General features: G+C 34.1%; 1 protein-coding gene across 1 annotated transcript in view; it reads left to right on the forward strand.

Moving 5' to 3' along the window:
• The window catches only part of EIF3E (eukaryotic translation initiation factor 3 subunit E), a 44,158-nt gene extending 25,379 nt beyond the window's left edge, over window positions 1–18,779 (forward strand). Inside the window, exons 8-13 of the mRNA XM_004431260.3 lie at window positions 2,654–2,780; window positions 3,627–3,728; window positions 5,052–5,161; window positions 16,723–16,825; window positions 17,127–17,261; window positions 18,595–18,779. Coding sequence (XP_004431317.1) covers window positions 2,654–2,780; window positions 3,627–3,728; window positions 5,052–5,161; window positions 16,723–16,825; window positions 17,127–17,261; window positions 18,595–18,633 — 616 coding nt within the window. The 3' untranslated portion in view covers window positions 18,634–18,779. The remainder of the gene's footprint in view (window positions 1–2,653; window positions 2,781–3,626; window positions 3,729–5,051; window positions 5,162–16,722; window positions 16,826–17,126; window positions 17,262–18,594) is intronic.
• Window positions 18,780–21,205: the final 2,426 nt, after the last annotated feature.

The raw sequence follows: 21,205 nt of genomic DNA on the forward strand, positions 1-21,205 counted from the left end.
CTGAGCTAACATCTGTTGCCAACCTTCCTCTTTTTGCTGAGGAAGATTGTCCTTGAGCAAACATCTCTGCTCGTCTTCCTCTAGTTTGTAAGTGGGATGCTGCCACAGCATGGCTTGATGAGCAGTGTGTAGGTCCACGCCTGCGATCTGAACCTGCGAACCCTGGGCCACTGAAGCAGAGCGTGTGAACTTAACCACTTCGCCATTCGGCTGGCCCCTACTGTGACTTTTTTGAGCTTGGGGCGAGATTGAAATTTTTCTGAATGAGAAAATTTGCCCTCAACCACTATTGTTAAGCCCTGAATGGCTCTGGAAATTAACTTTTGCTATAGACTTGATAATATTTCTTAATTAATTCAACCTAAAATTACAAGGTGAAATAGTGCTTACATGCAAACCTTATACTGTTGTAATCATTTTGATGACAGCTAACATAGTGTGAATCACAAGTAATGTCTACTGTTTTATACATTTTCCATTCTTTCAAATGTTAAAACAAGAAGTGAGACCTTCATTCCCACACAAATTTGCAGCAGATATATTTTTTTTAGCTCAAATTACAAATCCAGAAAGTTTTAGACCTCATTGTAAGTACAAAGGAAATTTCCATATTTCAAAATTTATTTAAGGTGTGTAATTGAATTGGAAGTGATTTATCTGCAATGTGATGATATGCAAAAAGGCACTATCAAAGAAAGAGTTTTGCAGAATTCTGTAAATGCCTTCCAAGTGATAAATATACCAAATTAAAATTATATGCTTGTCAGTTGATATCAGTATTTGGTAATAACCTCTGTGCATGAAAAAACATTTTCAAAAACTAAACATGTAAAATCTCATTAAAGATAAGCATTAACAAACATTTGCAATAAATTTTAGTAATAGGGATATCTCACTTTGAACCCAGTTAAACAAAGTTATCCCCAATAAAGGAATTCTGTAGACCTGTATTACAAAAAATTGTACTGAACTATTATATTTTGAGTTTTGTCAATAAAATATGTTGGAATTGTTTTTTCTTTGTATATAAGTACCTGTATAATATTCTCAGTGTTGCCTTTTGGCTTGTAAAACCTAAAATAATCATTATCTGGCCCTTTACAAAAATTTTGCTAACTCCTGCCATATACACTCACAGAAAGAGAGAAATGGTTTCCCAAGGAAGTCATCCTCCAGTAAATACAATGAAGATATATGTGATGCAATGATATCAAGTTAGGATAAGTAAAAATAAATATATTTAACATCATATACAGTAAACTTAGAGTTTTTATCCTATGTGGATAAATTTATGAATGACTTCCATAAATGCCTACTAAAATTACCTCCTTCAAAACTGATATTAAGGAAAACAGTCACGCTCTTCTGTGCTTGTACGTGAGATCTCTGGTAAGAATATTGAGACAAACAATTGTTCTGAATGAACATTGCAATTTAAAAATTTCTGCCTGAAACGCAGGCTTAATTTTTCAGATGATGAAGCTTTTAGCTGATTTGTTTAGTTTTCTTTTCCTAGAAATTGTTTTATTCTTGAGTGAGTATTGATTTTGTTTTGCCTTGCCTTGCTTAGAGGGGATTTAAGAGGGGCTAAGTGGGACTAGATATTGTTGTTAGGTTATTATCAGATTCTAGGTTGCCTAAAGAGTTCAAACAACATTTTATGGGGAATCTACAATATGATAAAATACAAAGATTGATGAATATCATATTCTGGGAGATCTTGATATTTGAGCTGGACCTTCAAGGATGGCTAGAATTTACACTTTCAGAGGAGTGTGTTTAGGGGCACAATCTATGTGGAGTGAGCTTTAAGAAGTAAGGAAAGCAGGAAGCAGTCAATGGTGGTGTGGTGGAAGATGGAGCTAGATGGGTACTTTGAGGCTTGAATATTCAGTTGAGAGAAATGGACTTTCTTCACAAATATTTCCAAGCTTGGCATAATGCCTGGTACTCAGAGGTACTCATTGGATAAAAATTGGGGATTTTAAGGAAGCTGAGCAGAAATACATGTTAAACACTGGGTGAAAGAGGGTGGCCAGCTGCTGATCGTCAGAATAGCGGGATTTGCCAAATATTAGCCAAGGCCCCGTTGCCATTTGTCTAGCATCTAGTCCTTCTTTTCTAATTCCCAGTGCTACCAATTTAACTGAAGCCCAGTAATACTGTAATAGATTCCTTCTCTCTATAGTTTCCAGTCTTTCATCCCCTGAATTCTTTAATTTGTGAGTGCCTGATTTTCTTATTATGGTGAGTGATTTGCACATAGAAGGTTTTCACACATTTGTTCTGATAAGTGAATGACTAAAAGTCATAGCTTAGCAGTCTTTTGGAACAGACTGACAGCATGTATAAGAAACTCCCAAAATCATTTTACTCAACAATGATAATAGGATTATTTACCTCTTATGTTTGTTTCCCATCTCACTCCAAATTGGGGAATACCAGCTGGCATTCCTATCATTTAGACTTCTGTTTCTTTATTTCCTTTAAGGAGATGGCTCTTAAAATATTCATTCTTAAGGGTTTGCAATCTTACTGAAATTTTGCAATCTAATGGGCTGTTTAAGTATTTTCTTTAAATCACCTGTGATTATAGATCTAGAAAAACTGGGTAAGTTATTAGTATTAAATAACTTTTATATTTTTACCGTAGGTATCTTAATGCAATTCAGACGATGTGTCCACATATTCTCCGCTATTTGACTACAGCAGTTATAACAAACAAAGATGTTCGAAAACGCCGGCAGGTGCTCAAAGATCTGGTCAAAGTTATTCAGCAGGTAAAAACTAAAATTTTTATTGGTTTTTTTTTTTTTTTTTTAAACGTGCCTAAACTTTAGGTCTAACCTCTTTTTCTGAAGTAGCACTCTTAGGTCTTAAGGTAAAAATGTTTTAAAAATAGGAAAGTGTACATGAAGTATACATGGAGAAAGAAGAGCCCAAGAGCCCCACATTGGGCATTTACTATCTTTAAATCAAAGATATACTTAATGTTAGATGCGGTATGAATGAATACTGCTCTCTGCTAGGTGGATACTTAATATGCATTGTATATTAGTGTTCTTACTGCAAACAGTGAAAGATCTGGAGCTTGGACCTGTTTGTTGGGAAGTCAGTATCTACCTAATTCCTGAGTAGTGACCTTTACATAGAATAATGTTAATAGTCCCCAAGTTGTGCAAAAGCTGCAGCCCCACTGGATGATTTTTAGTGAGTTTCTCAGTAATAACTGTGGGTTAGAAAAAGAACTTAAATATTTATTTGATCTAAGAATACTGTAAATTAAATACAAAAAGACAATTTCGTTGAGTAGGATATGAATACCCTTATACTTGGGGAATTTCATCACTGTTTATTGACTAACGGAGACTTTTGGCAGTAGAGGAATTTGAGTGTTTGATATGGTTCTAGGATAAGAATTTAGAGAACTTGGTCTGGAAGGCATTATAAGCTTAAGGTGTGGCCTGGAATCAGGATACGAGCAATCACTTTGAGAAGATGATACTAGGTAATTTGCTAGAAATTAATGGTAGAGGAGGAGAAAATAGGAAGACTGGGATATTTATGGGCAGTCTACTAAACAATGTTGAATCAGATCCAGCTTGACCTTTGACTTAATTTTACAGGAGTCTTACACATATAAAGACCCAATTACAGAGTTTGTTGAATGCTTATACGTTAACTTTGACTTTGATGGGGCTCAGAAAAAGCTGAGGGAATGTGAATCAGTAAGTATGAATTTTTACTTATAAATTAATAACATTTAAAATTTTTGCATATTGTAAGAGTTAACTTTTCAATGTTTTATTAAAGTAATTTTATCAGAAATGTTTATTAATCTTAAAATGGCAGATTATTTAGAAATGTGCTAGGGTGAAGACATTTTTAATATTGTTGCCATGTGTGCATCCCTTTTGTTAGGACAGTTTGTTGAAACGTTGGGGGCATTATAAATTCACACATACACCCATAGTTCCATGTCTTATCCTGAATGAGTAAGTATGTGAAATATTTCATATGTGTGGGCAAGGTTGTATGGAATTGCGTGTCACAACTGTGATTCTCAATTTGTTTCATGAGTGGGCCTATCTTTAGAATTTTTCATATGATTGTATTTAACATTTGCTATAAACCAGTCAAGCTAAAAGTGTGAATTTTATAACTACAGTGCCTTCTGTTGGTTGGTAGAAATTAAAGTACCTTCAGAGCAGCTGAAAGAGTTAGATTTATAGTTTTTTTTAATAAGTTAGTTTGCAAGTTTTAAGAAACTAAACTGAGAACTTACCTGTTAAATGCATTTACCAAATCCACAAATTATTAGCTGTTGACTTCGTTTTAGAACCCAAATGTTGTAACAAAAATGGGCAGAGTTTGTTGAAGGACTAAGATCTTATTTCTGTAAGAAAAAAAAAAAAATTATCATGTAAATATACCTTCAGAAGTGATTTTCAAACATTGGACAAAATATAAAATTAGAATCCAGTGTGATAATTTGTCTTCATGTAGTCATATGTGACATTATTAAATATCAGTATATATTTATGTCAAGTATCTAGACTCTGCTGAGGCAGAGGGGTACTTAGTTCCTATTCTTGAAGTTAAAATAGTCTCTTAAAATTATGATACTATCTGTGGATTAGGATCTACCCCTTGAATTTTTTTCCTTTGTAGGTTTCCAAGTCTACTTACTATCACAGAAATATGCATATCTATAGTCCATTCATAGCTATTTTAAATAGCTGGAAAAGATATGGTATCTATGTAACATTTATGTAGGATAATGGGCAGGACAAAGCTACAAGGTTGCTCACATCTCAACAGAACAAGGAAACATTGCAGTTCTTTGGTCTATTTATTACATATTGTTTACTTGTTTAAGAGGCTTGAACATAGTGTTCTAGAAAGTGCTGTGGTGTATAACTCGTGATATTAGATGAGAGCATTGTAGTGAATGAAGCAATGAGTAAAGCACACAGAAAGTATTTGAGTCAAATTTTAAAAATTGCTTGTCAGTGCCATTAATTTTTTTCTTTTATATTTTACACACATAGGTGCTTGTGAATGACTTCTTCTTGGTGGCTTGTCTTGAAGATTTCATTGAAAATGCCCGTCTCTTCATATTTGAGACTTTCTGTCGCATCCACCAGTGTATCAGCATTAAGTAAGAACCTGATTTGATTTGTATTTTCCATTTATTGTAAAGTTACACTTAATAGGATTCCAGTTAATCAGATTTTTATTTTATTTACTTTTGCTTTAGAAGGAAAAGGAAACAATCTGATAGTGATTTATTAAAAATCCTAACTTGTGAATTCTAGGATGCTGCATACTCAGCAATATCTTCTTTAGCTTCCACGAGTGTGGCACAGCATGATTTTTGAAAATGGTGACTTCAAGGCAGTATTGTGATTGTCAGCTATCTTTTTAAAGAGTGATATTATACCATTTGGTAGGGAGAAAAGAGAAGTAACCATTATTAGAATGATTTTTAGCAGGAGTTCAAATAAGAAGTTAGCCCTTAGTAAATCAGAAATACTGTTAAAAGACCACATTTGGTAATCATTTCGGTTAATTAGTGTGTTTTATTTAATGATATATTTGACATCTCATATAGTAAACTCCTGTGACATCCTAAAATGTTGAAATATGGAAAAATTATGGTGAATTTCACTTGAAATTTTCTCTGTTGTGTGAGAAAATTATTGGGAAGAAATTGTGAAGCTTATATAACCTATTAGAAACTAATTTTACACCAGTACCCTATGGCCACAGATGAAGTCGAACAGTAAATGCTCCATAAATATTTAAAAACTTACTACTTTGATGTTTGCCTGTTAGGAATTGTGTGTAGACCCAAGTTTTCCTTTTGTGCCATTTGTTTTTGCTTAGGCATCCATACTTGCTTTCCTAATTTTAGTAGGTTGTCATTGAAGTGGTTATCCAGAGTTAGAAGTATAGTGTGATCATGGGGCTTTTCCTATGGGCATTGAAGCCCTGATTTCCGTTTTATCAGTACTTGACTATAGCTAGCAGAAATATAATTTTAAAAATCTGATTCTCTTAAAGAATACATGCAAATTCCTAATACATTGTTGATTGTGAAATAAAGAGAGCTGTATCTATGTGGAACTCTGGTGAATAGTAGATAACTGAATTACATTGCTTTTATTTTTTTTTTAAGATTTATAATTTGGACTTGTGAATGAGGGATGCTAGTATTTTGGTTTCGCTTGTGGACTTTCCATGATTTCTCCTTAGAATCTGGTCACTTGGATGTTTTTTGGTCCAGAACTTATTTAACTATCCCTGTTGTGAGCCTTTTGAAAGCAGACTTTACTTTTTATATCTTGAGCACCTGGTATACTAACTTTACAGTATCAATGCTGAATAAATATTTGTTAAATGAATAAATTTCTTTCCTTTGTATTGGTGTCCATGGTAATTCTTTTTCACCTTGGTGTTTGTTTCTGAGGTACCATGAGTAAGAAGTTTGTTCCAGTTCTAGCTCTTTCCCTCTATTAACTCTGGGATATTGTATTCATTATTTTGCTTCTTGGGATTCAGTTTACTATCCTTAACAGTGAAATAGATAAAGTATTTGTCCTGTCTACTCAAGAGAGATGTGCAGCTCAAAGAAGGTAATAGAGTGGGAGTGCTTCTATAGACTTTTATGTGATTATCATTGCTCAAGAATTTTTTTAAACATATATGAGTATAGTTTTTGATTGTTTTCTTTGCTGTAATTCTTTGATTCCTGTCGGTTTTGGTCGTTTTAGACAAAATCTAAAGCATTTTCAGACTTAAGTTCCAGTGGCTTTGTAAAGTCTAGAAATCTTTTTTCTTTTCCAGTGATAGTATTTCCTTTTTACTTAGGTTGTTTAAATGTTTTTGGCTACCTATGGAATGTTTTCCTAACTTAGATGATTTCAGATACATAAATTAATGCATTTTCTTAAAATATTAGGGGAGAAATTTAGAGCTAGAAGAAATCTTAGGGAGCTTCTAATCCAACAGCATACAGTTATTGAATCATTGACAGTAGAACTTTTCAGTAGAACTTTCTGCAATGGTGGAATTGTTTTATATCTGCAGTGTTCAGTGTGGTAGCCAATAACCATATGCGGCTTTTGAGCACTTTAAATGTGGCTCAGGTTTCAAGTTCTAGAACCATGGTTTTTGAACCATGGTTTTTAAGTCGTGTGTGTGTATGTGTCTGTATAGGACTTGTTTTCAAATGCAGTATTATATATATGAGTATATATATTTATGGATGTATCTAAGTAGATACAAATCAGAGCCCCTTCACCCTGTTTAGCCTATAGCTCTATTTCAACTTCCCTCCTGTGCTAAGGCACCTCAATGAAACCCTAAGACTTTTGGAAGCATGATTTTACAAAACACTGATTTGGTACAACTCCTTTGTTTTGTAGCAGTTTTGAGCTCCTTATCTGTAGCTGGGAAACTTAAGGCTCAGAGACATTAAGCTGCAGAGGCCTTATTTAATGACAGAGTCTGGGCGATAGGTCTTTGACATTCATTGTATTGTACCTCACTATAAATTCTTTCTTTTTCATTGTGAACAATTGATATTTTTAGAAATATCAGATTTAGATTAATTTGTCATTAGTGTTTCACTTGAACCAGAGGATAAAGATGGAAACCATAAGTCAGTGTTTAATTTATGTCTCAGAATCTCTGTAGGGTTTTGTTCTGTTTTATTTTACAAATACAGATTCCCTGAAGCCACCCCAAACTTTCTGGATCAGATTTTCTGAGTATGCTATGCTATGATGTGTAATAGATCTACTATGCTCTACCTTAAGGGCAGTTATTCCAAAGCACATCCAGGATTGAGAACCACTACATCAGGTCACCAATTTTTTTAGGTGTGTAATTACAGCCTGCTAGAGTAATAGAGTGAAAAATCAGTGATTTATTAGCTTTACTATATAGTGAATTAAGAATATAGGGGCAGAGCAGAAAGTGTAGCTTCATGAAAAAAATATTCTTCTTAGAGCAACAGTGAGATAGATCTTGGTGGTGGTGGTGGGTGCATCCAGTAGGATTCAGTCCAGGGGGAAGGCTTCTTCATATCTTTAAAGCTATTTTAGTGGGTTAGGAATATGGCTGAAAATAATGTTAAGCATTTAATTTGGGCTTTTATAAATATAGCAAACATCTTAATTCAGACTCCAAGGACTTGAAATCCATGATAATGACCAACAGAGCTAATGTTTACCTTTAAGCAATACATAGAAAAAAAATCATTGTTCTCTAATCCAGAGGTTTTTAAACCTAACTGTACATCAGATTCATCTGGAGAACTTAAAAAAGCAACAACAACTTGAACTTAAAAAGAATAGATTTTCTGACCTCACCCCAGACCTTCTGAATCAGAATCGCTGAGATCAAGGCTTGAGAATCTGGGTTTAAAGCTTCCCTGGTGATTGTTTTGCAGTCAGCCTTGGAGAATCATTACTCTAAATTAGTGATTTATAGTCTTAACTGCACATTAGATCAAGTGGGAAACTTTAAAAGGAAATAAACAAAAATAGTGGATGACTGTGCCCAGCCCCGTAAAAGCTAAAACATTCTCTGAGGGGAGAACTTGGCATCTATATTTTTTTAAAGCTCCTCTAAGTAATTCTGATGCAAAACGTCTTCTTTTAAATTAAACTTTTTATTTTGAGATGATTATAGATTTACATGCAGTTGTGAAAAATAATTATGAGATTCCCTGTGTCCTTTGCAGTTTCCCCTATGGTAACGTCTTGCAAACCATAATAAAATATCACAGCCAGCATATTGATATGGATACATTTAGATACAGAATGTTTCTGTCACCACAAGGATCACTCAGGTTGCTCTTTTATAGCCATACCCACTTTCCTCCCACCTCTCCTTAACCGCTGGCAACCACTCGTCTGTTCTCCATTTGTCACTTCAAGAATGTGCAAAAACTTTTTAAGAAAATAGTGTTCAACTTTCTAAAGAGGATAAATGCACTTTGTGTCATGATTATGATATAGTTAGTTAATAGCAGTATAACTAGTATAGTTGTTCAAAGAAGAAAATATTATAAATGTGAATGAGTGCCTCTTCTGGTCAGGCATGGGGTAGACAGTAGGGAGCACACCCTTATAGCTTAAAAATCCAGACGAAGAAACAGATATTAAATAAAGATAAAATTGCAAATTATTATAGGTGTTTTGAAGAAAAATACAGAGTAAATAGAATGACATGGACATAATTTGAGTATTGAAAAATCAGACAGGTAATTTAGATTGAAGGTTCAGTAAGCCTTGATAACTCTCTAAATGGAGTATCTTTAAGGTCCAAAGTAGACTGTCTTCCACTGTATACTAATTATGACAAATTATTGCATTTACTAATTTATGCTGGCCTATCTCTGCCTCTAATTAAAGTTTTTTGATATTTCATCTTTTTTGGGAGAAGAAGGGGAAGGATTTATCTCTGGCCTCCTTTCTTTCTCCCAAGGGACACATTTCAAATGCTGAATCGAATAGTTTTATAAAACCTATGGTTGTTTATTAAACAACTCTTTCCATTTGTGACTTGGAACATTCTCTGTTGATAATTGTCTTGACCAAATGGCTGTAAGCACATGTGATAGTCATATCTTTGTAAAAATGCATATTAAGAATGTTTTTATCGGTTTATATACAACCCTATAGATTTGTAGGATAAGTTACGAATCTGTTTACTGTAAAGTATGCAACATCTGTCAAAAAAGATTACTGTGGTGGGATTTAATCTGGTATAGCTGAATAGTTTATCAGATATGGTGTGTGTCTGAAATTTAAAAGCTGTTCTAGAATAATTCTTGGACCAGTTTTCAATTGTAGGTAAAAACAAAGTATGGAAGTAATATTTTGAATTTGTATGATAAACATGTTGGAGCATACATTAATATAATTGTCCTATAGGGGGTTTGTTTTGGCTTTTCACAAGAGATGATATTTGCCAACTATTCTTGCATTTCTTTAAGTTATAAGTCATTCTACTTTGCTTATTAACATTTTAAATCTTAATATTTTTCTTAAAATTCTTATTACCACATAGCAATTTATATTCATAATTATACTTCCTGATATTAGAAAGGTATATTTCCAGTTGGAAATAAAATAGTTTCAAAAGCTATTATCATTGCATTTTTATGTTAACTATAGAGTAATATACTCTTCTTTTTGACTAATGAGATGTTAGAAAATCCAGTGAGAATTTTCATTTGTCACCCAGCATTTAGCATTTCTCAGTTTTTTCCTGTTTTCTGTCTCCTGTTTCCTCCTTATCTTACAGTTAAACATCTACACTTAACACTCACTCTTTAATTAGTTCTCATAGCATAGCATACCCCTATAAAAGACTGGAGTATGCTTTGAATATGCTAAATAGTTGGCCTCAGTCTTCAGTGAAAAGCAGGCCAGAGGTTCCCATAGTTTAATGCTTAAGTCAGTAGTATTCGAAATAAATTGTACTTATCAAATAAAATTTGGAAAGCCAGGTTACTTGAAGAAATAGTTAATAAGCATATGAAATGCTGGACCCCATATCCTTATTTGTTAAGATATGTCAGGGTGAGGGCCATGGGAAGGTTCAGAAAAGGGAGATTATATAAAAGATTAGTGATTGAAAACCTGATAGAACATCAACCTAGAGTTGGTGAAACCCTACTTAGTTCTCTAGATTTAAATTTATGTAGATTTAAATTTATGTATCTTATTAAGTGGGACCACTGTTCTTAATTACTGCCCCAAAACAGAAAAGTATCTGGTTTTATGCTAGGGGCGTGAACACATTCAATTAATGAAATTGAACCCAGGGTGAAATACTCATTTTTTACTATGTCTTTTGAAATAGCAATTAGGAGTCTATGTATTTCTTTTTTTTTTTGCCCTGAAGGAATGATTTACATTTTTCTGTAAAGTTATTAATCTTTTCCTTTATGGTACTGGATTTTATATTTCATTTGAAAGTTCTTTCTCGCAGTAGGTTTATATGCTATTTATCTATGTTTTCTTCTAGGACCTTTATGGCTTTATTTCTTCTGTTTAAATCTATCTACGATTTACTTGGGAGTAGAGAGTGAGGAAGACATCTACTTTTTTTTCCTAAATGGCTAGCCAACATGATTTATTGAAAAACTATCTATTCCCCCACTGATTTGAAGTGCCACCCATATCACATTTTAAATTCTCATTTGTATATGGGACTTTTTCTGAACTCTTTAATCTGTTATAATTGTTTGTTGATTCCTGAACCAGCACCAAATGGTTTGAAATAAGGTTGATTTGTAATGTGTTTTAGTATTCAGTATTTGTTTTCCGTGGAGTTAATAATTGCTACTTTTTTCCCCATTTGCTTAGTTGTTTTTCTTAATGTCTTTATCCTTAATTCCACTTCAAACTCTTTGCCAGTTTATAAATCCCTTCTCAAGATTTATTATTGTCAGTTTTATCTTCCTAAAAAAAATCTGCACTTGTTGCTCTCTCTGCCTGGTGCGTATTTATCTCCCCTTGTCATTTGTCCTGGGGATTCCCTTAGCCTGTCTCCTGTGATAGAGCTCTAGTTTCCTGGACTTTGTGTCATCCTTTTTCTTGATTTATCACCATATTTTGGTAAAGCGTATCCTTCAATAGCTTCATAAGGAAGGGTGCTTGGAGGTAAGTTTTTTCACATCTAAAAATGTCTGTTTTACTCTTTATACTTGAATAATGGTCTTACTAGGCATGGTACTCTAGGTGGAAAACTACTTTACTCCAGAATTTTGAAAACATTGTTCTATTGCTTTCTAGTTTCTTGTTGGAGAAGTCAGAAGCCATTTTTATCCCTGATCTTTTATATAGGTCTTTTGTTTTCCTCTTTAGAAATTGGGAGGATTTTTTTTCTTTGTCCCTGTTGCTCTGTAATTTCACAATGATATGCCTTAGTATAGTTTTATTTTAATTCTTCATACTGGACCCTTTTAATTTGGAAACTCATATTCTCCAGTTCTGGGAAGTTTTCTTGAATTATTTCTTTAATGATTTATTCTCTTCTGTTTACTGTTTATTTTTTCTAGAACTTCTATTATTTGGGTATTAGACTTCCTGGACCCAGGCTTCTAATTTTCTTATCTTTTCTTTCCTATTTTCTTTCATTTTTTTAATTGCGGTAACATTGGTTTATAACGTTATATAAATTTTGGGTATACATCATTATATTTTGATTTCTGTGAAGACGACATCATGTTCACCATGCAAAGACTAAATTACCACCTGTCACCGTCGCAGGTACCCTTTCACTCCTTTTGCCCTACTCTCTACCCGCTTATATGAGTGGGTTTGTTTCTGGGCTCCTCATTCTATTCCATTGATCTATGTGTCTGTTTTTATGCCAATACCATACTGTTTTTTTTTTTTTTTTAATATATTTCTTTTTTCTTTTTTTTTTTTTTTATTTTATTTTTTCCCCCCAAAGCCCCAGTGGATAGTTGTATGTCGTAGCTGCACATCCTTCTAGTTGCTGTATGCGGGACTCGGCCTCAGGATGAACGGAGAAGTGGTGCCTCGATGCGCACCCGGGATCCGAACCTGGGCCACCAGCATCGCAGCGCGCACTTAACCACCAAGCCACAGGGCCGGCCCTACCGTACTGTTTTGATTACTAGAGCTTTGTAATATAATTTGAAATCAGGAAGTGTGATGCCTCCAGCTTTGTTGTTCTTTCTCAAGATTGCTTTGGGTATTTGAGGTCTTTTTTGGTTCAATATATATTTCTTATTTAACACATTCAATATCATATTGTTGTGTCACTTGAGCAGGAGAGGTAGTCAACTTAAAGATGTGTATAAGGTATTTACACAAAATATTTAAATGTCTACTTCAAGCTGCCTATAGACGAGGTTGGGATTTTTAGTGTAATCGGAATAATCTGGAAGTTATTTTTGTTTTTAAAATCTAGATTGAATTATTTTTTTCTCAGACATTTTGCATTTTAATACATTGTCTTTTTGTTTATTGATAAACTAAATTATTTTAAGTAACACAAGATAAGCATGATATAGGATAGCTTAAGGCAACTTTTTGTTTTTTAAGCTTTAATAGAATACGTTTTTATTTTTAAATCTTTGCTATTTTTGCATAAAATCAGTAGAATATAAGAGACTTGTAGACTGTGAGGATTTCTTTCTATTAATCATTTAATTTCTTTAACGGTGTACACTTTCCTGTTACTTAAAAGAAACTGGATTATTGCCACAGACTTTAATTCATTCTCATAGTGATTGGTAGTCTAGATAACTTGAGATGCCATCAATAATTTACTAATACTTAGACCTTATTTCAAGTGTTTCTTTGACTTGATTTAATAAGTAGAGGATCAGCAGGCACAATGCAAAACAGTAAATCACCAAAGTGAGATTATGGGTCAGAATATGCAGACACATATGGGTCTTGATGCATGTTGCCAAATTGCCCCAGCCATGTTGGAATTTGAGACTTAGAGTATGGCTGTAAAGAAAGAGGAAGGCTGGAGAATTCTAGGTAGAGTTATTATACAGAATAGAATTTTCTTTCTTTTATCTTAAAATCAGACCTTAAATATTTCCTTAGATAAGCTGTCCCCAAACCTCTAGACTAGAACTGGTAAACCTTTTTGCATCTCACATAGCTCCTTCCACTTTTTCATCATTACACTTATAATAGTTTATATATTTTGGGGATTGGGTGATTGTCCCCTACTCCCCAACTCCTTGGCTTAAACTTTATAAAGTTAGGGAACAGACTGTATTTTGTCACCAGCAGGAAACCCAGTTCATGTTTTGTTGAATGAATGATGAAGAAAGAAGAGGTTTGGTTTCGCTAGCATGTGGTATTCATGAGGGAGAATAATGGGACATTGGAAAGTTAGAGTGTAGCTAAATTGTAGAGAACCATGAATGAGAAACTTAGAAGTTTGAATTTTATTGTTTTGGTATAAGGGCTCTATTAAAGTTTTGAAAGGAATCTGTGAATAAACTTGTTAGTTGGGTTTTGGGACTAACCTGGCAACTATATAAAATAGATTAAGGAGAGACTTGAGAGGTAGATTAGTTAGGATACTAGGAAATAGTAATGGAGCCTGAAGTAGGGTAGTGACTAGGATAGGAATGAGACAGTATACGGATATTAATTGCCTCCTGTGTACTGGGCATTGTGATAATTGCTGGATATATAGCAGTGAATAAGAAAGCTGTGGTTCATGCTCTTGGGTTACATATATAGTCTATCATGAAAGCAGATATTTAACAAAACAACTACAGCTATTATGAATGCTATGAAAAATATTGGGGGCTATGAAAGCATCAAACAGATATGTCATGGTTGGGAGAGGTGTCTTGAAAGGCTTATGAGGGTGCTGTTTTAGCTGAGACCCGTGTAACGGATAGCTAAGTGAAGTAAAAGGTGGATGAGCCTTTTAAGAAGAAGGCATGGCATGTGCAAGGGCCTTGAAGTGGTTAAAGACATGATATGTTTAAGGAACAGAGATGGTTAGTATGGCTGGTGAAGAGGAGAGTCTTTCAAGATGAGAATAGATTGGTAAGGAATTTAGATAAGGAGGCAATGGTTAAAGAGATAATTATTAGGATTTCTCAGTTGGATATGGGCAGCAAGAAGAAGAGGAATCTGATAACCTAGGCTTCAAGACTGAATGTTTCATTATAATTTTTGTTACTTAGAGATCCTTCATAAACAAGTTTTATATTATAATTTTAAAAAAATCTTTATGATACCAACTATACATAGTAGCTTACTGGGAATAATGTTCTGCTTTTTAAAAGCAGAATATAGAGATCTTGAAGATTGGAGTTTTAATATATTTAGTACAAATGGTTTCATTTGTGCTTTTCAGAGTAAAATGGCCTTGGCCTCACTTTAAAGAATTATATTTTTGGGGATGCAGAAGTCATACAAAAGACAAATTGGTATAGGAGTGATAAAATAATGAGTAAATTTTGGAAAATCTTTTCATTACCTTTAGACAGTAGCAGCTTCAGGTACAAGTATCAGACATTTGCTTACTTGAGCAGTGTAGAAGAGAATGAAATTTACGCATCTCTAAAATAAGTCAAACACCAGCAGGAAACAAGGAGTTTAGTGGGAACCCACAGGAAACACCAGCTGCAGGAATTTTTCCTAGTCAGAAAAATGTCTGCTTGTTTAAGTAAAATGACATACTTTCCTATTTTTAGTAGCTTAAATAAAATGAGGTTTAGTTAAAGAACAGTGATAAAGAGAATAAAATGAAATCTGTCCATGAAATTGAAGTAATAGTCATGGATTAATTGTTCTTTATGTTTGCTGCGAATGTATGCTTATAGCAAAACTGATCATAAAAACACAGAGAACAAAATTTTGACACATAGATCTAGGGATTTTTATGGTTGAGTTGGTTCATACTCATCATCATGATGTCTTTAGCTCCAAACATATTCTAAGGATAAATTTGAAATGATCATGTCTTCATAGATTTACTTTGTAATTTAGTTTGTGATAATTTTATTGATATCCTAACTTAATTTTTATATTTTGAATAAAATTCTAACTCTTTGTCGTTAAACATATAAAATAGGGGTAGCACATATTATATTCCGAAAAAGGTAGTTTTATTAACTGGATTGGGAGCTCTGGAATTATATAATTATACAATCGCCAGTGTCTTGAATATTTATATTTTAAAATTGGAAATCCTATCAGACCAGGAACTTTAGTTTCTAATATTCTAAGGAATGATTTTGTTATTGGTATTCTAGTTCTTTTCATCAAACGGGTGATAACATTAGAAAGCCTGGCAAGTATGTAATATCTTCAGTGAAGACAGGTGAAAGAGGGACAGTTAATGTTTGTGTTTGAACACCCATATATGCATATATATACTCTTAAATACTATACATGTGTAATATAGATACTCTTCCATCAGCTGACTGACTGATTTACCTACTACCAATGCTGGTGCTTGTGTTAGTCCTGATAAATTAAGTCCTGCAATGACCTCTTTTTCAACCTGATCATAAATTGGAAAAATAAAATGCAGATTGATTGATGTCCAAAACTTTAGATCAGGGTCTTGGTATCTGTCATCTCCCTCCCTCCCTGCTTTCTCCTTCTCTCTCTCTCCCTACCCGCTTTCTCTCTCTCTCTCTCTCATTTACTCTGTGAGTATATATGTGTCTGTCTCTTTTCTCTTAAATTCAGTGGCCATTTAGGTTATACCGTGAACAATTTCAGGGAATGCCCTCAGTTTATAGCACAAACATACACAGCAGCCTGTGTTTTAGTTATGTTTTTCATTATATTATGCTTATTTCTGTTGTAAACTTGTAGTAAGTTTAATTTGTATAATCATTATACATCATAAAACATTTTTCTCTCTTAGATCTTTCTAGTTGAGCACCTGCTAAGTGTAAAGTACTTTTACAGAAGCTGGAAGGATTTCTGTAAATGCAGAATATGATGCCCCTCCCTCAAGGATCTTATAATCTGATTGGTGAAATGGGGTAGGTCAGGCACAGTGCAAGATAATAGCACAAACGTGAACAATGCAGTTATTAAGAGTCAGAGTATTTAAGAGAAAGTGACCTGTAAATACCTAAAAGTCTCTATGCAGAGTGTGGGTCAAAGACTGTGTACATAAAACTAAGTTTTTAGACTCAGTTAACATCATTTTTACTTTTTTCATTAGCATGTTGGCAGATAAATTGAACATGACTCCAGAAGAAGCTGAAAGGTGGATTGTAAATTTGATTAGAAATGCCAGACTGGATGCCAAGATTGATTCTAAATTAGTGAGTATTATGTTAGCTATGCTATATACTAGGTATCAGTTGCTAATTATTTTATACTCTTGGAAATTTTTCATGAGGACATTTTATTCTATTAAGAATGTTTTGTTTCATTTTAATATATAATAGTTCTTTGAAGGCAACAGCAACCTCCTGTTTTTTGTTGCTGGATGAATATTGTCATCTCTCTACAGTGCATAAAAATATGTGCAAGTCATGTAGTGTTGTGATGTCATGCTCATGACTTACCTGGGAAACTCGATCATTCACGTTATAGGATCAATTTCCTTCTGTCTCATTTTAGGGTCATGTGGTTATGGGTAACAATGCAGTATCGCCCTATCAGCAAGTGATTGAAAAGACCAAAAGCCTTTCATTTAGAAGCCAGATGTTGGCCATGAATATTGAGAAGAAGCTTAATCAGAATAGTAGGTCTGAGGTAAGAACCACACATTTTCTCTTTTGTCTGGAATTTAGCAATAATGTAACAGAATTGTTACGTGGACTTCATTTGAGAACATAGTAATAAGGGTTGGGTTGTATCTGATTTTGTATTTCTGTTTGTTGGGGGTTTGAACATTTTGTTTAAGAAATGACTAAACTGAAAAGAACTTTTCTTAGATGTATTATATGCATTAGTTATGGAAACGAAAAAAATTAAGGGTTCCTAGTTTATTATAACTGTTTTTCTTTTCTTTTTACTTTTCCTGTGTGACTTCATTAACTCATTTCCTCAGAGTTTTCAACACATCATTTTGATACTGGAAGATGATAACTTACATGTGTGGACCTCTTTCAAGTGCTTGAAATGTGTGTTCTTTTTAAATCTAAAGAAATACTTCTGGGGGCCAGCCTAGTTGCGTAGTGGTTAAGCTCACACGCTCTGCTTTGGCAGCCCGGGGTTTGTGGATTCAGATCCTGGGCGTGGACCTACACACTGCTCATCAAGCCATGCTGTGGTGGCATCCCACATACAAAATAGAGGAAGATTGGCACAGGTGTTAGCTCAGGGACAGTCTTCCTCAAGCCTTTAAAAAGAGGAAGATTGGCAACAGATGTTACCTCAGGGCCAGTCTTCCTCACCAGAAAAAAAAAAAAACACTTCTGTAAAAATGTTGATTTTATTATATCTATCAGTGTTGAACCTATAAAATTTGATTTTATCTAATACTCATATTTATGTCAAAAAAATACATTCCCCTTTTTGGTAGAGATCCTACATAGTAGATATTAAAGGAACTTGAATGGCCTTGTAATTTTGGAATCCCAAACCACCTTTAATAGTCTGTAGCCATTAAGATTATGTGTAACTGTAGGGTATGAAATTTTTAGGAAGCAGTTGTGGACGCATTCAAGGAGCTCATTTGATTGAAGTTTTAGCACCAGGTTTGTGTCCTTAGAATAGTCCCTCAGTTTTAAAAGAGAAGGAAGAATTAGCAAATTATTGTCCATGCCTATTCCAACCAAGTTGAGAATAACTGAGCCTGAAATAACTTTGGTATACTCAGTTTGTATTGATTTGTTATAATATTGGTGATTTTTTCATTTTTATACTTTATAATTGGTCAAAAACTGTATCAGATGGTATTTTGATGTGTTTGTTTTGTTCTAAGAGGGATATGACATATGGTAATTTCAGAGGTTGTTAAAATCTTAGTGAATAGTTTGGCAGGAGTAGTGCTAAAAGGAAATGCTAGTATCACCTTTTTCAAGTTAGCTTATTGAGAAAGTACTCTCTTTTCACCCTGTTGATTTCTCTTTGTATGTTTTAGGCTCCTAACTGGGCAACTCAAGACTCTGGCTTCTACTGAAGAACTGTAAAGAAAAGATGAAAAAACTATAAAAAAAAGATGAAATAATAAAACCATTATATAAAGGGTGACAGATTTTAGAAACAATTAACATATTGAGTATAAATTTTGGAGAATTTGAATAAAATTGGCTATGTTTCATTTTATCTTGTGAATTTCCTTGTGTATACAAATGTGTGATCTTTTAACTTTTTATTTTGGAATAATTATAGACTTACAGGAAATTGCAAAAATAGTACAGAGAAGTCCCATGGAGCCTAAACCTAGTTTCCCCCAATTTTTTCATCTTATGTGACCATAAAACAATATCAAAACCAGGGTGTTGACCTTGGTACAATGTGTGTGAATACCTCTGTGCCCCTTTATCACGTGTGTAGATTTGTGTAACCATCACTGCAATTGAGATACAGAACTATCATCATCATGAAGATCTCCCTCCTGCTACCCCTTTATAGTCACACCTGTCCACACCACCCCCACCAGCCCTAACCCCTGGCAACCACTAATCTGTTATCCATCTCTGTAATTTTGTCATTATGAGGATGTTACAGAAATGGAATTATACAATATGTGACTTTTGGAGATTAGCTTTTTTACTCCTTATAAAGCCCTTAAAGCCCTTAAGAACTACCCAAGTTGTCATATATATCAGTAGTTTGTTCCTTTTTACTGCTAAGGCGTATTCCATGATATTGATGTACCACACTGTTTAACTGTCTACCTATTGAAGGATATTTTGGTTGTTTCCAGTTTGGGGCAATTACAAATTCCTTAATTCCTGTAAATCGCTCCTTAGTCACTCACTGGGTAGCTACAGAGACTAAATAGGAATATAAGTTGAATTTTATAAATGCCTCCTTGAATATTATTTATATATATACACGTACACAGTTTACTGGATACCCAAGATATTTAAGAAGTGTATAAAGTCCTGGATGGGATGCCTTTACACAGAAGTGGTTTGATTTGTTTACTTTGGTTGTTGAACTAAAATCCAATCACATAACAAATTTCTATTTCTGCTCTCAAGGAATGGCACCAAGGTAGAAGATACATGCCTATTGTTCTTTTATTTGCCGTCTGATCAGGCCACCCTCAACATTAGTTAAGTTTAGAGAATATGGGCCAGATTTGGCCCATGTGCTGTGGTTTCAGACTGCTGGTTTGCAGTGTTGGTTCTTCTAAACTGGAGGCCAAAGGTGCTGAAGCTAGATGGGGAGCATTACTGGTCAGGGTAAGCCAAATGCTAATTTTTGATTCGTCCGTAACCAGTGTTGTGAAAATGCCGAGTTTAGAGGATCACTTGTAGTACAAAATGGTAATGGTTCATAGAGAAAGTAGCATATCGGTAACTAGATAGAAACAGACCCTTCCTACCCCAAGTGTAGGAGCTAATTCCATGAATCAAAAGTGCAGATCTATAAGAAATAGAGCCATAGTTATGTAAAACTATATAAAATTACACAAGATTGTTAAGATGCCTATGTTTACCTCTTTCACCAGTGAACCAAGGGTAAAAAGTTCTTAGAGGCATCATTAATATTCACTTTTTATCTTAAGATTATAGCATAACCAAGCCACATTAATAGCAAAGACTTCTAGGTGATTACATAGCCAGCAGCTAAAAGCAAGTCTAACAGTTATTTAATGTGCCTCAGTGGACCAGTAAAAACGCCAGAGAGGAAAGATAGGAAGCTAGTGTTAAGCATTTGCTGTGTCAGGCATCATCGTGTCTATATCTCTAAACAACCCTAAGGAGAAGAAAAGGAATGTAACGTTTGAGTGCCTCATTTAAGCCTAGAGACATTGAAAATTTGGTGCTAATATGTGTGTTATTAATGAGGGAAACATAGATGGTTACTCAAGGTCATATCTAGTAAACATTAAAGCGGGGAATGGAAAACAGGGTTTTTCAGTTATGTCGTACTGCCTCTCTTTACATCATTATTGCCTTATTACTCCTTCCAGACTAAATTTACAAAGGGTTAAGGGATATCTGTTTAGTAGGTTGTAAATGAGAAGCTTGATTCACAAAACTATTCATTTCTTGGCACCATTATCTTCAATTGAGAGCAAAGGGTATTCTATTTTTTTTTTTCTACCAGTATAATCATGGGATACTGGCGGCCCCACAAAAAAACCTATTGGAACATTACAGAACTTTGATGAACATCTCTGATTTTTTCTGTTTATACTCTGCTCCTTCAAAGTTATTCATTAAATGAATAATTAATGTTCACTTTTTCTACCTGTTTCTGCTTTCACGTATTGCTGCCCTTTGAACTTGAAAGATGATGCCACTATGGATTACTAGTATCAGTCAGAAAAAAATATAACTAATAGCCATTTTTATACATTACCAACATTTGTTCATTGTTGAAAAGCATTTTAAAAGTTTACAGAAAAACAAATTACTTGGTTCTGGATTTAACCTTAAGTTGTTTTTTTTTGTTTTCTCTCTCTCATTAAATTCCAAACAAGATAAAGCCCATTCACCAGAACTCACTATCACATGTTACATAGTCAGTTCCACATAGTTAGGAAAATGGCAGAGATGAGAATACGAAGTAGG

Source organism: Ceratotherium simum, chromosome 23, assembly GCF_057802395.1.
Source record: "Ceratotherium simum simum isolate JZ-2026a chromosome 23, ASM5780239v1, whole genome shotgun sequence".
Taxonomy (NCBI): domain Eukaryota; kingdom Metazoa; phylum Chordata; class Mammalia; order Perissodactyla; family Rhinocerotidae; genus Ceratotherium; species Ceratotherium simum.